The sequence below is a fragment of the Antedon mediterranea genome, chromosome 11, assembly GCF_964355755.1.
Source record: "Antedon mediterranea chromosome 11, ecAntMedi1.1, whole genome shotgun sequence".
NCBI lineage: Eukaryota > Metazoa > Echinodermata > Crinoidea > Comatulida > Antedonidae > Antedon > Antedon mediterranea.
Window position 1 is genome coordinate 7,439,095 of NC_092680.1, and position 16,094 is coordinate 7,455,188.

Below are 16,094 nucleotides of genomic sequence, written 5' to 3' on the forward strand. Positions count from 1 at the left end.
AGTTTTTTATAGCAAGTCTGCCCTAGTTTATCATCAACCCATTAGCCTAGGGAATGAGGTTAATGTGGGTTTCTAATCTTAATGCAGGTTGTTCATTCGATTCATATTAAATCATATAATTAATGTCTTACTTTATAGAACAAAATTGGGTTACTATGTACAATTTACTGTTATTACCCCACCTTTTTGTACTTCATACAAATCCAATACCAATAAATTGCCAATTACAAGATGGATAAAACATACCTTATACAACTAAGACTCATTTGAGGCTTAGGGAGTGAAGTAGGAATGAGTTGTGAATATTACAACTATGGCACTAGGTCAGGACCAAACCCTGCACATTGGGATTGGAAGGCAAGAGACAAGATGGATAAATTTTATATTTTTACCAGCACATATAAACTTTCATTCGAAGATATATAAAGTATACCATTTACAACTAAGACTCATTTGAGGCTTAGGGAGTAGATTAGAAAGCGTATAAACATGGCACTAGGTCACTTGAACCCTGGGATTGGAAGGCTACAGCTCTACACAAAAGCAGTGATGTCAGAAAGTATAACCCTATTACTAAACAATAATTGACATATTATTTGAATCAATTTGTTGTGGCAGACCACAAACAATTTGTCCAACCTTCAAGATCTTTGGCTTTCTTTGCTGCTGTGAGTTCTTTCAAGTACTCAGCTCCGCACTCTGCCGTGATGGAGTGCAGTCCAACACCAGAGTCAGTGATCACTTTCATAACAGATTCTGGAGTCGCATCAGGTGATGACAAAACAGTATTAATCAATGCCACTCCATATGCCACTGTGCACAAAAAAGGGAATCTGATGTTTATACAATAATTCATTACAAACAGGACTTGTTTCATGTTTTCTTTAAGCTCTCTCTACACTATCAAACTAGTTTGACAAAAAAAAGTGTGATGTGCCCAAATATGGTAGTAATATGTCCAAATATGGTAGTGATATGACATCATCATGCCCATATATGGGCACATCACATTTTTTTTTTCACATACAATTTGATAGTGTAGTGTACAATTAGTCTTGAACTGAGTAACTTGTGTATTACTATATTCAAATAATTTTAATTGCCGTTTACACAATGTGAACACCATTAAGACACCACATAATATGCCAACCATTCATTTTGGCATGATATATTTTAAACTGCATCCATATTTTTATATATCTATGTATAATTAATTAACTTTTTGTCTGTCTTGATGTATATGTAAAGCGCCTTTGAGCATGTTTTTTTCATGAAAAGGGCGCTATATAAAGGTGGTATAATATTATTATATAAAAATTAATGTGAATAGCTAAATGATAATGGGGGGTTTTTTTTTTGGCACAACAAATAATATTGGGATGATCATTGATCTATTACATGAACATTAACTTTAACTGATCTAACAAGATAAATTTTCTACTAGGTAAAAATTTGAAACCGAAAGTAGAAGAGGTGTTTATGGTATGGTTACATACTGTACAAAGACTATTAAAGTGTTACTATATAAGAGGTGTTTATGGTATGGTTACATACTGTACAAAGACTATTAAAGTGTTACTATATAAGAGGTGTTTATGGTATGGTTACATACTGTACAAAGACTATTAAAGTGTCTTACATTTGTTGAAGTCTGCTGCTGTTTTGTTGCAACTATTTACAGTACTTTGTATTTCATCTAGCCACAACATTGGATCTGACTCGTCTTCAGAATTCTATAAAATCAACAAAACAATCAAATATGACTTGTTAGTTGTCTTGTTAACCGTCCTCATTAGGCAGAGTACACGGTGAGTGAATGGCCGAGCAATTAGACATTGGAACCGTAATCCAATCATAACATCGGCAAGGGTTGGAGGCTCACCCGCTCCATGGTTCTGGTGGTAGAACAAGTCTTCTCGGATAAAGACTATAAACCATAGGTCCAGTGTACACACACTGCTCGTGTGCACTTTAAAGAACCTAGTACATTCGAGACGAGTAAAGGGTTACCCCGGTGTACCGCCTTAATGTGACATGACATGGCCCTTAGGGGGGAAAACATGTAGTTGAAAAGTGTAACATCTGAGTCCACAGTGCCATGAGCAATGAAAGATACGTTGGTATTCGGCGCTAAATACAAGAACTCAAATTTTATTACATTAGACTGTCTGATTTCATTTGGTATATGTATTGCCTTTATGTACTACATATATTTTTACCTTTTTTTGGTTTTATGCTACCACTCAATATTTTGTATTATTAATTTTTGTTAATGATAAAGGATGTTTACTCACTGCAGCTTTCTTCTCTTTCTCAGCATGTAGTTGTTTCTGATACAACACTGCTTCATGAGGTTCTACATCATTAAGTTTAGCATATTGCATCTGGAGTGCACTAAGGGTCATGTCAGCATCCCCTTCATCAATAGCTTCATTAATAGCAGTGATGGCTAGTATCCCTGCATTAAAAAATATTAATAGTTAGCTTTGTAAATGACATTATTGACTCTCCTATAGCAGTGATTGCTAGTATCCCTGCAGTAAACAAATTATTATTAGTTAGCTTTGTATGCTTTGTGATGTTCCCAAATATGGTGCTAATATGACGTCATTATGTCCATTTTGTCACATAAAGTTTGATAGTGTAGACAGAGCTTTATTAACTGTAATAGCTTTCCCAATTATCTATATTTCAAACATATTTAAAGGAGGTTATTCCAGGTGAAAAAAAAATTGTGGAAACCACACTTTGGTAAATCCATTGTTGAAGCATTTAAGTATACTCCCACTCAAAAATGTCATACCCAACTACCTAGTATGTCATAGTTATATTAGCCTGTTTAATAACTATAAGGACAATCAAATTAAACTGAATTAATCAAAATAATATGATTAGTGTTTTATTCCGACTTCTGGTAAAGATTCTACACAACTAATGCAAATAATGAAATTAAATATTCATATTTCATCTAAAATTCATAGTATTTTAAAATAATAATAATGTTTGTTTACTTTCTTGTTCTTCATGTACTGTCTGATTAACAATTTCAATACATTGTTGAACCTCTTCTTGGGTCAAAAAATTGATACCATCCTGAGAAGGAAATCAAAATCAAAGTTACTGTCCCTTTAAACTTCAATGGATTTTTATATTATAAAAATGGTATCTCACTAGCAAAAATGTTTTATTTAATTAAAGGTGAAGTCAACTCAAAACATACATTCAAAAATACAAATAAAAGGGGCATTGTGACAGGATGGAAAAGTAACGGTTGATTAGTGTATATATTAAAATACACAAATGAAAAAATGAGATGATTGTTGTTTAAGTTGACATGTGGATTGTAGCGTGATACTCTTACAACACCCACACAACATAGTTCAACACATCATATGATAGTCACATGCTTTAACACATGAATATATGAAATGAAAGAAAGAATATGTCATGTCACTCTTTAGTGGTTGTTTTTAATTAGCCAGTTTTAGGAATGAAGAATTAATCAAATTTATTTATTTATTCTTTCTTTTGACTGGATTGCATTTTCAGTAACGCAGTACTGCTTTCCAAAATGGTCCAGTTATAAGTTTACAAGTAAATAAAATTATAACATAAATACACAGTAGGCCTAATTTAAAAGATATATACAGAACAGTTAAAAACAAATAAAATAAAAAAATAAAATATATAAAAAGGTAGGATAACAAAAACAATTCTGTTCTTATATTTTCCTTACATTATCTTTGGCCATTAGGCATTGTAATCCATTAAATATAGTCAATACATTTCAATTATTTTAATAAATTGGTTTATATGTATTTGTTTATTTTAATAAACAAATACAAAACGATAATAAAAACAAATTATATATTGAGTGAATTTAATTTATCCCGACTTTCTTCCTTTCCTTCCTTTCAAGTACTGAGTACATATATGATTTTCTTGAAAACTTTTGACTCAAAATATTGATTATAAATAAAATATTTTCCAAAATACAAACCTCAGCTTTAGTTTGCCTCGCTGCTGTCAATGTACTGTAATATCGTTCTGCATAACTCAGGTCGGATTCTACATCGTCGAGGGTAGCGTCAGGGTTTAAAAGAGCGTTTATTGTCTCGTCCGAGCTGCCGGTATTTAGAGCATCATTAATCAAAACAACAGCGGATAAAACTGTAAAGTTGAGGTTAGCAAAAGATGATTGTTATTGATGAAAAAGATGGTAATATGACAGATGTCAGGCATAGATTATTGTCAATGTATGGACTTATTTTATATTAAAAATGCTAATTATTTGCTCAGTGAAATAGGAAATACTATTATGTATAAGCTTTGTTTTTCTGGAATATATTTTATTTTTTTATTCTATTTCACCTTATTTATAGAGGGTGACCCTAAATAGTGTATCATGATAATCAAGGGGCCCTCTTGATGAGTTATGATAACTGTCTGTGTGTGACAGTGGCTGTGTGTGTACTACTACTCCGGGGTAAACCCCAACTCGTCTCGAAAGATGTACTAGGTACTTTAATGCACTGGACATACGGTTTATAGTCCTTATCCAATACTGTTTCTTATAAAGGTTTACATGACAATAACATGTAATATAAAAATTACTGAACATCAAATGTCAATACTAACCTTGTACTGCAACTGACAACTGCTGATGGTTCAAGTCCTAAAAAAACAATTTATGTGTAATAAGTTTGGCTCAATAATTAACTAACTAACTAATACAATAACCTCACAACATTAATTCTGCAAAAAAATATCCGCCATGAACCCCTTATACACTGCAATGCTAAAACAAGTTAGGTCAGGCCTATGTATACCCCATGTACTCGTGGTCCTGTGGAATACGAACATGCGCACTAGATTGCAAGGTCATTACCTCATATGTTCACCGACATGTCAAAATGAATATACAATTAATCAAAACGTTCATACAGTCGATTACAACCCATGTGTGCACGTTCACTCAAATCGAAAATACTATTAGTATTGTTACATTTAAATAATAAGTACAAGGAAAACACATCGCTGCTTAAATTGCACTACATACAATTCTCCATCCAGGGATTGACCAATATTGCATTTTTGCTGGCAGTGTAAAGTGGCTCTCTAAATTTGCCTATTAGTATTGCTTACATGAATAATCAAGATCGTCTCACCTCTTCATTTGTATCTCTGATTTCTTTTAATTCACTTTGGTAAAGCTGTTCTCCATTGTCATGCACTTTTGGTAAATTTGCTTCTGGTCTTTTCAGAGCCTTGAGAGTTTCAGCTGAATTTTCAGCACAGATTGCTGCATTTATGTCTGCAACTGCCTTGCTTACTGAAAATCAAAGAGTAACATGATTACACAGACAGTGGAACCATAATTACGTAGCCATAACATTGGCAAGGGTTCGAAGCTCACTCGCTCTATGGTTCATGACTTTCCTGGGATAAGGACTATAACTGTAGGTTCAGTGTACACATCCAGCTCATGTGCACTTTAAAGAACCTAGAACAACTTTCGAGACGATTAGGAGGTTACCTCGGTGTACTAGCACATCACAGCCACTGATCATAACTGGGCCCTCTGGGAGACCAGTTTTTTTACTGAAGAGGTCGCCCAGTAGAAATAAATAATAACAAACAATTACATATCGATTATGATGATGATGTTAATGGTAAAGGGTTGGTATTGTACATTATGATGATGATAATAATAAATGATGATAGTGGTAATGATGACGGTATAGATAAGACAAACAACAAATACTTACAATCTTTTTGAGACTTTGCTTTTGCATTAGCAGCATTTATTGACGCCTGGATCTCATCTTTATCGAGTCTCTGAAAAAAAATTGAACAAATAATTCCCATGTTACGTTTCAGGATAGAATGACAACAACAAAGTTTAGAAAATACGGAAACACAAGTATCTTTGCAACAATTAGTCCGAAAATTATATGAATACAAATAAATTACAATTGTACTATCTTGCCCAGACGCGTTTTAAATTTGTGAGCGAGTGAAAAAATTGTTTGTTTTCCTTTAGTTACATGTCTTATATACTGGTGTGTATTACATGTATACGTGCTGTAAACATTGGGCAATAGTAATAGCATGTGATGCTTATTAGTGGACAATTAAAAAGTCATTTGAAACAATACACAACTTGGTCATTTCCTTTAGCAAAATATCACAACATATACTTGGCAATAGATAATTAATTAAGTCACACTGAAAATGATAACGTTTTGTTAAATTGTATTTGACCTAGTTTGAACTGGCTATGAAATCTACTAAAAGATTATGGGATCAAATTGTATCAGATTGCAATACAACTATCTGGTATCTAAAGTCTAGCCTAATTATTAGAACGTTGAATAATATTCAAACCAGGATTAGGGTAGGTCAAATAAGGTAATAGTGCAAATAGGACTTCCAGTATATCAAAAACAAAAACAGGAACACATTACAACTGGATTTTAAAACTACATTAAATTCTTTCTATTCATAAACAATTGATATATAGTTTTTATACATTTACAGAGGTGGCCTCTCCTCACTCAATAAGTCAACTATTTTGCAGACATGACAGAAGAGATGCACACCTGTGCATTGTTCTCACCTGTCCCTTAGCATCCCTGGCTGCTTGTAATTCCTTCATATACCATTCAATGTTATCTGGATCCACATTCTTCAGGCCTAGGATTTTGTTGCTTAGTGCTTTGAGTACGACATTTGCATTCTGATTTTCAAGTGCTTCGTTTAGACTAGCAACCTCCAGCGCAACTATTAACAAAAGTTTTGCATAATATTAGCATTAAGTATGCGTAAAAATGTTGAGGTGATCTCCTATTGTTCCTGCTTTCTTCCCAGCTGTAAGTTGGGAGCAGTCTTTAATGAAAGCTAGCAGCCTTTAATAAGCTAGCACTTCATATTCTTGTCCTCTTAACTATACAATAATCATGAAGTGAACTACAGTATTGTCTGAACAGATCCCTAATATTGATCATAATTATTTCAGTCTGAACAGGCCCTTAATGTTGATTATAAAAGGGATCATTTTTTCAATTATAAACATGGGATGGTATTTTGTCTTTTATTTGATAAATCATAGTAAATGCATTACCGTTAATTTTGATATTAAAAAAGTAATGATACAAAGTCAATATATCAATTGATGATTTTCTTGTATAAATAACTATTGACTTACTGTTAACTTTGTTAATGTTTCCTTGGATTTCTGCTTGAGTAAGCAAGGTATCGTAGACATCACTATCAACTTCCCCTTCACGTAAAGACTGTTAAAGAGATAAAAAAACAAGTTTACTGGTTGTAAACATCAATAAAAAACATCAATAAAAAACAAATTCTTAAATAAAAAACTATCACAACCCTATGCCTGTGCAATGGAGCAGATAATTTATAAAGAACGTTATATTAAAAAAGACAGAATGGTGATACTGAAAATGACGCCAGGAGGGTTCACAAAATTGGTTTAAAACCCCCATGTATTATTGAATTATCATATTTAATAATACAGATAATTATATATTTATGTATATGTATAATTAGAAAATTAAGGTTAAGGTTAATACCAACCATCACAATAAACAAAAATATGCATATTTTCAAAAAAAAATACAATTCAATAATAATAATAATAATTCAATGTAAGATTAGTTTTGTGAATGTTCGATTATTGAGATTGTGAAGTGATTAAATGAAATGCCTTGCAAACCATTCAACAGTTCTTTTAGAATAGTACAGGTAGTTCCAAATAACGAACGTCGTGTGACCTGATATCCAATTAAATTAAATTATCCAATTTATGAACATCCTGTGATGCAATAATATTCCATTAAATTATATGATTTAACTATTAAAGTATATATTATAATATAGATTAACATAGCATTACATAGTATAATCAAGGCAGATGTTACTTCTTGGTATAAAGAAGTAGTGTAGTGTATAGTGTTGTATAAATACAGTATATAATAATAATAATAATATATATAATAATGTGTGGCATATTAAGAATAGTATCAGAGCTCGCAGAATATTATTGCCTCCAAATAGTTTTTAGCTGCTGATCTTTCATTATTTTTTTTTTGTGAGAAAAACTAATTAATTTTCTTTTCAATCACTTTGACTTTAACCCTGAAATGTCATTGTCACTGTCTAGAAAAAATTAGTAATTTTTGTAAAGGTAGTGAAATGCCCGACATGATTTTTAAGTGGCCTCAACCGTCGGACAGGAGATCATGCGAGCCCTGAATAAATACAATAGTGCTTTATTTATTGTTAATATATACTAGATTTAAATGTGGTAATACTGAGAGTAGCAGTGTAATGTAAACATTTAAACTGTAACACAAATTTATATATATATATATATATATATATATATATATAAACATCACAGGCACAGAATAAAATCTAAAACACATATATAACAGCAAGTGCCTATTGTATCATCGGTGAAAGTAGCACACCTCATCTATTAATGTAGTAGGCATGTAAACTTGATCATTACACTATGTTTTAAGGTTGAACTTATATAATTATAATATACATCACAGGCACATAATAAATTCAAAACCACCCGGTGATATACTAAAATTTAATTAATTAATTTGAAACGATAAAGATGAGGAAATCTGTGAGAATGAGAAAAAGTTGCCCCAACCGAGACTCGAACCCGGAACCTTCTGCTTGATATGCAGATATCCTAAACCATTAGACCACTGGGGCTTTAATGGTATTGTTCAAACTCGATTTGGATAGCGACTCTTTAACATTTTCGGCTACAAAAAATAAACACATATATTTGGAATATAAATATTTAGCTGCTATAATATAATGAAAAGCATATTATCAGATAAGATATCATGGTGTGACTGTAAATTTATATAATTTTTATATATTACGGAAAGAATTTTATGTTATTAGTGTGGTTAATTCCTCATCTTCCAGGATAGTCGGTGAACTAAATTTTGGCATAGTATTTTTGTAAAGATCAAGATTTATTATTACAAGACAAGAATATTGTATTGTGAAACCAATATGATATGAGTGCATTGGATAAGTAATAAACTGATATGATACATTTTTTCATACAGTGCGAACAGATATTATCACATATATTTTCACGTATAAAATACACTTTTTACCCAATACAAAATAACTACATAGAGGAATTATAGAAAATAATGATACATTTATTCCATCCAACACCAACTTACTTGTTCTTCCGCCAGTTTTTTTGGATCCTTTGAAAAATAATTATTATGAATGATCAAATATGAAAATGAAAAAATTGAATTAGGTAATAAAACAATAAGGATGGATATAATGGACTGAAAATGTTTATGTTATAATAAATTAAGGTTTACAATCAATTAATTTGACTAATTACATTAATTTGGTGACTAATTGATAGTGGTTTCTTTACAATATGACTGCATACAACATGAATGTGTACACTCTTTTTGACAAGTGTGGCCCTTTAATGTACTATACACTGACATCATGATACCGCATGACTTGCTTTTGTTGCTATGTGAATCGGATTGCAACCCAGGTTGTAGTCAATGCCTACCCAGATTTCTACTGATTTTGCTAACTGCCTAATATATGATGAATACACAAATGTACATATGCTAGTTGTCTGATGTATATACTATTAATAATAATAATAATCGTAGTCTTATATAGCGCCTAATACAATGTTTCCAAGTGCTATACACACAAAAATGACCCAAAAAATATCCTAAAATAAAAAATCAATATTTAGATGAGATATATATATATAGCACAAATCAATTAAAAACAAGTCATAAGTTCTAAACAGTTAAAATCCTGAAAACACTACAAATGGCAATGGCTTTGCATAGCAACAAAGGCATGTTACACAGTACCACATGACATACATGTAATGATGGTGCATTCTTAACAATGCATTACAACATAGTTTGTATAACTAACTATATTTATAATGAAAATAAATTAACAATAACCTTGTTAAGTGCGTTCTCTTTCTTTTCTTCTTTTGCTGAAAATAATTCATTTTGATATTCCTGTTTATCTTCAGGATCCACGTTGACCAACAGTGCATTTGCATTCTGTAGCGCCCCCAAAGTCTCATCAGCATTTTCACGCTCAACTGCCTCGTTAATTGCAATTACAGCAGCATGTACTGGAAAATATTAAAATCATGATTTGTGTTAGAATGTACAGGAACTTCAAAATATTGACAGACATTACAAATATACTTTTAATTTTATTATTATTTATTTACTATTTTTATAGTAAAAAAAACTACAAAATGTAGTTGGCTGGTCTATTCACACACAAAATAAGTTTAACATGGGGTGTATATAGTACGTAATATCAATTTTAATTTTAGCAATCAGTAAAATAAATTTTGGCAAACAAATATATAATGCTACCAAATAAATCGTTTTTTTTTTTGGCTTTTATCCCATATATCAAGATGACACCTTGTCACTTGTTTACCTATTTCCGCTTAAATTAATTTAATAATGAAAACGGGTGATTTAACACGCTTAGCAATATTTCAATACAAGTAACACTTGATGAGTTTATTTAGGCAAGCATGTTCAGTAGACTGTGAGGTGGTATGTGTGGAGTACATAGGTTTGCTAGGTACAGTAGGAGTAGGTTTAGCACAATAACCTAATTGCTTAAACTCAGTCTTAACCTTAAGACCAATTAATCAGGCTTAGTTTTTACTCTAGTACTATATGTAACATCAGGAAAGTGTACAATTAATTGCTCTTTCCTGGTAAAAATAACATTCACAGAGTCGATAAAAATTTTTTTTGTAGCACAGAAGTTAAATGAAATTGTTTCAACATGAATTTTTGTTTTTGTTTTGTAAGACATATATGTTTTATGTTTCTAAATGATGTACATTTTTAATTTAAATATTTTATTTATACTTACACGCTGCTTCATCTACAGACATCTGAAAAATATTAAATAATTAAAATAATATTTGGGTAAGTTTGCATCACATTCAATACTTTAATTTAAAACAATTTTATTAGTTCTAACCCATCATAAAATGTGTTTTTGTTACGCAGTAAAATGAAGATGTTTATTATTCATAATATATTTTGTCCTTTTGTAATAAAAATATCATATTGCAGTATCAAATTTACATTTTTGTTTTTAAAATGGTAACATGTGTTATAGATGAATGACTTAATAATATCAAACAAATCAAGGACAAATATTAATTAAACATGAATTAAAATATAATAACTGTGGATGATGATGATGGTGCATGATGTTGATAAGGATGTTGATGATGATAATGATGCTGCTGATGATATTGATGACATGATCCTGATAATAATGATGCTGATGGTAATGCTAATGATGCTGATGTTAATGGTGACATGATCCTGATAATAATGATGGTAATAATAATGATGCTGATGATAATGATGCTGATGGTAATGATAATGATGCTAATGATAATGATGCTGATGATAATGATGTTGATAATGATGCTGATGATAATGATGTTGATAATGATGCTGACATGATCCTGATGATAATTATGTGGATGATAATGATAATTATGCTGATGATAATGGTAACATGATCCTCATGATAATGATGCTGATGCTAATGATAATGATGATATGATGCTGATAATGATGCTGATAATGTTGACATGATGCTGATGATTAAAGATACTATAGATGATGATGGCTATGCTAAATATCAAGACTAAAGATCATGATGATAATAATAATTTTGATGATGATAATGTTAATACCGACAATGACAAATAATGACAAAGAAAATGTCATAAATATATGAATAATGAAATTAATGTTAATTACTAATATAAATCCGAAAATACATTTAATATATTTAAAATCAATAACTTTCTCTACAATCATCTATAAGAGTTTCAAGTTCAAAGGTTCAATCTATATCCAACAAAGAGGAATTCCTTGCGGACCTAATAGAAAAAATCAATGGCAATGTGCCATTCCTTATGGATAGGCTAGTAATTTGCATATTGTAAGAAGGAAAATTATCATATTCACTTTGAATCTTTCAACCTATATATGTAATTCTATAAGGAAAATTAACAAGCCGGTGCAGCATAACAATGTTGATACATTTTCAACTTAATACTTTATTTCGTGTACTGCAAATCAGACATTACTAAAGCTCTGTCTACACTATCAAACTTTATTTGAAAAAAAAAAATGTGATGTGCCCATGATGATGTCATATCACTACCATATTTAAGCATATCACTAACATTTATTTAGGCACATCACGTTAGTCTTGAACTAGTTTGATAGTGTAGACAGAGCTTTTTAGGGAAATCCTATTCACATTTAATGTTTGACATAAATATATGTGATTTTATATTGGATCAAAAGGTAACAAATATAACAGCTTACGTTTTCGGCAAGAATGCCACCAATTTTTCCAAATGCTGGCATTTGAATTCCATACTTTTCCAATTCCATCTGCATGATACTAATTTCTTCCTCTGAATTGGAACAAATGATTAAAATAAAACAGTTAAAATGTATCTCTCTACAAAAATGTTTTCTTAAGTTCCAACCTTAGAATGTGAACAAAACAAGTTAATTTAAATAAATATTTAAAGATGTATTGTCCCCCAAAAACATGAAAAATGAAGATTAATTAAATCAGACTTTGAATATGTTATGTTGTAGTTTTAATAAAGTTAATCACTTCCGTAGAAAAAAAATAATGTTTTCACTTATAAAATGACAATTTAATAAATGGTTAAATTTCACCAAAAACCATTGGTTTTTTTGCTTTAATTACAGTTTTTTCAGGTAAATACATTTTTTTTCGATCTAATTTTTAGTCAAAGTGGATAACTATTATGTTAATTAAAATGGCATATTCAGAAAAAATTTGTTAAGAATTATTTTTTCAGGGGGACAATACATACTTATAAAGGGAGCGATCTTAGATCGGGCAGGGCAATGATCTTATTATGTTAGAAGAAAATATTGAATAGTGTGTAAAGAAAAATTACGACAAAAGTTAAAAGTCGTCATCCATTGATCTATTTAAGAAACGTCTCAAGACATATTTGTTATAATTATATAATTATATATAAATATAATAATTATATAATCTTCCTATTTGATTGCTTTGGAAAATATTTTGCGTATAATTTGTATAGATTGTATTTGCTTTTTGAGAAATATTAACTTTTTCATTTTAAAGATGAGTAATACTGTAGATAAAAGAAAACACATTTACAAATTACAAATAATACATTTGATTGCATCTACATATCATGACTATACTACTTTCAATTAGTAATATTTATAAAAAGGTGTATAGATTCATCTACAATGGCTTTAACTAATCATATTTCCCTTAATATGTATCGCTACTAATTTTCTAGTTTGTACTTGTGGCTAGTTTGGTTATTATACACAATAGACTTAAGCCATCTGTTGTATTCATTCGCAATCTAGTATTGTATTAGTTTTTATCATACCAATGCAGATGTCAAACGCTGTGACATGAAGCGGAACACATATCAAAACAACGGTTAAATCAATTCTATTTAACAAATAGATGGATCTTTATCTTATACACAGTTACAATATTATGCTTATCATTATTATATTCATTTATACATTTTTCAGACTTCAAAATAAAGCTGTGAAATTATGAGAATTTAAACATTTAAAAACGCAAAATACCTAAATCACGCTTGATTTTGAGATAAGGATAGTGATGTAAAACGTCTGTGGCCAAATTTTTCCTGGGTCGGAACAGCCTCCTACAACCTAGTGTAAGGCTTAAGTTACTACAAGAGGCATTATTACAAATTTCCCATGTATAAAACAACTTGTAACCAGGCCTACCTTACTGTATAATTCTAAAAAGAAATTATACTATAATATGTTAATAATACTAATATAGGGTATACTTTGACAAATAAAACTCAAATAGTGAAAAGAGCCTTAATCTGGAATGCTTAGGTTGACTAATACTGTACCTTTCATTCTTCATACTTCAAGGTACAACAGACACTAGGTATTCTGGGTTTTTTTTTTTCAAACACCAACACAAACAATCTACAATTGATACATACAATCTAACTCTAACTATTAGTCCCAAAACAGGAGTTTAAATAAAATAACTCCTTTTTATAAATATTACCTTAATTTTTTATTTAAAATCTATTCAAGCAATTCTATCTAAAGCCAACGTTTAAAAAATGCTATGGTATTTAGCTAGTTTACTAAAGTTTATAATATTGTAATTGGTTTTCTCTGAAAAACCATCTTCAAACAACACAAAAAGCCATTACTGTTGTACAAAACCATAATAGAAGATTAAAGATCTTGGAATGTTTGTAACATAATATCTCAAAACGATTATTCCATGATAGAACTTGACGCTGAGTTCTTTGAGTGTCAACTACAATCATTATGAGACATCTTCAAAAAGCACTTAGCAACATCATCATAATATTCATTTTCACATTGAACTTTTTTTTAAATAAATGATTTATTTGACGCTAAGCAGCAGAAACAGGTCCATTGAAATACGGTTATTAAATTTTGTGAACTGGTAACTGTTATAAGAACTGTTGAAAACATTGCATATAATGCTTCAGGATATGAAGCAATAGAATGTAAACTGTATTCAAAGTTCTTATAACTAAATCTTTGTTTTTAGACATTTTACCAGATAAAACACCACAGTCTTGGGGCCTGTTTCTATAGAGCAGAGAATACGGTTTTGAATACCGTTCTTTTCAAGAACCGTTTTTTCTTGCCAGCAGAAATGGGTCCCCACAAAAAACCACAAAAAAGAACCGATCTTAAAAACGGTTTCAAAAACCCCAATTGATTGCGGTCTCGATCGCAAAGAACCGTTCTGAAACCGGTTTCCGCGGAGCAATTTTTAGCTGCAACACAATCGCGGTCTCAATTTGACCCCAAAAACTGAACTCTGCAGTCTGCTGCACTGGGATGATTGCAGTCATCTCGCAGTCAAACTCGCGCGATAGGACCTAGGCCTAAGTCATTTTTATTTCTCTAGATAGTGAGTATTTTATTTAACTAAAAAATGTTGACCGATGCCATTACGAGGTTCGTAAAAAATATGTGAAGGAAAGAAGATGAGGGGACTTGTCGGGAGTCGGAAGAAAGACTCACGTATAGGCCTACATGTTTTTAAGAATATTGTAAAGCGTGTGAAAAATAGACGAGTTCAACTTGACAATATCAAAGGGTGCGACGTACCTATACTTTAACCAAGGACCACAATAACGTTTCGGGTAATAATTCCCCTTCTATGATGAAATGGATGCTATTTCTTGGGGATCGCGCTATGCGAAAAAAAGTAAACATGACCTCGATCAAATCGCGCTTCCGCCTAACGAACTGCATTGTGGTGTATATAATGACGTCATTCATAACGAACGCACATGTACGGAACCGGTTTTATTGGCGTAAAAATTGAGCTGCAACGCGATCTTTATTTATAAACAACAGCCGAAACCGGTTTCCAAAAAACCGTTCTTTTTTTATTTTTCAATAGAAACAGGCCCTTGGAATGTTCAAGAATGTTTTTGTGTGCATTGAAGTTTCTCTTTGCTTAAAAACATTTTTTAAAGATAAAATTCTTGCAATAAATTTAGAAAGTTCTATTGCAAAAAGATAGGACATAAGATTAAGTTCAGCATTTCATTTTTAGGCTGAGGACCTCGCTGTTCCAAAATCCTGTCTTCTGGTCTACAGATACAGTAGATAGACGCTAGCAAATTTATTTACCCAATAAACAGCAGATAGTAATTGATTTTAAAATAGCATGAATTCATTTTGTGAGGGTACACGAAGGAGACAGTAAATTAACAGAACGTCATGGTTTGTTAAAATTACTGTGTTCTTCGTCTTTTTTCCGAAACAAAACTCGCTAATGAGGAGTTCATAGAACAACCCACAAGAATAGCATCAACAGATTGCCAGTCATTTGTATTGATATTTTATGCGTGTGTTGAATGCACTTAAGAATATAACTGTAATCATAGATTA

The 16,094-nt window shown here is 31.1% G+C and overlaps 1 protein-coding gene across 5 annotated transcripts in view; it reads right to left on the reverse strand.

The window, feature by feature from the left end:
- The window catches only part of LOC140063164 (ras GTPase-activating-like protein IQGAP1), an 81,415-nt gene that overhangs the window by 35,087 nt on the left and 30,234 nt on the right, over nucleotides 1–16,094 (reverse strand). For 3 of the 5 annotated variants that reach the window (XM_072109634.1, XM_072109632.1, XM_072109631.1), the window contains exons 8-21: nucleotides 12,453–12,544; nucleotides 10,966–10,987; nucleotides 10,017–10,195; nucleotides 9,243–9,269; nucleotides 7,208–7,295; nucleotides 6,620–6,783; nucleotides 5,769–5,838; nucleotides 5,169–5,332; nucleotides 4,639–4,675; nucleotides 4,001–4,170; nucleotides 3,012–3,093; nucleotides 2,295–2,458; nucleotides 1,640–1,733; nucleotides 640–813 (exon numbers count right to left, since the gene is read on the reverse strand). In XM_072109634.1, coding sequence (XP_071965735.1) covers nucleotides 640–813; nucleotides 1,640–1,733; nucleotides 2,295–2,458; nucleotides 3,012–3,093; nucleotides 4,001–4,170; nucleotides 4,639–4,675; nucleotides 5,169–5,332; nucleotides 5,769–5,838; nucleotides 6,620–6,783; nucleotides 7,208–7,295; nucleotides 9,243–9,269; nucleotides 10,017–10,195; nucleotides 10,966–10,987; nucleotides 12,453–12,544 — 1,527 coding nt within the window. The remainder of the gene's footprint in view (nucleotides 1–639; nucleotides 814–1,639; nucleotides 1,734–2,294; nucleotides 2,459–3,011; nucleotides 3,094–4,000; nucleotides 4,171–4,638; nucleotides 4,676–5,168; nucleotides 5,333–5,768; nucleotides 5,839–6,619; nucleotides 6,784–7,207; nucleotides 7,296–9,242; nucleotides 9,270–10,016; nucleotides 10,196–10,965; nucleotides 10,988–12,452; nucleotides 12,545–16,094) is intronic. The other 2 variants (XM_072109635.1, XM_072109633.1) reach the window with 1 other exon arrangement.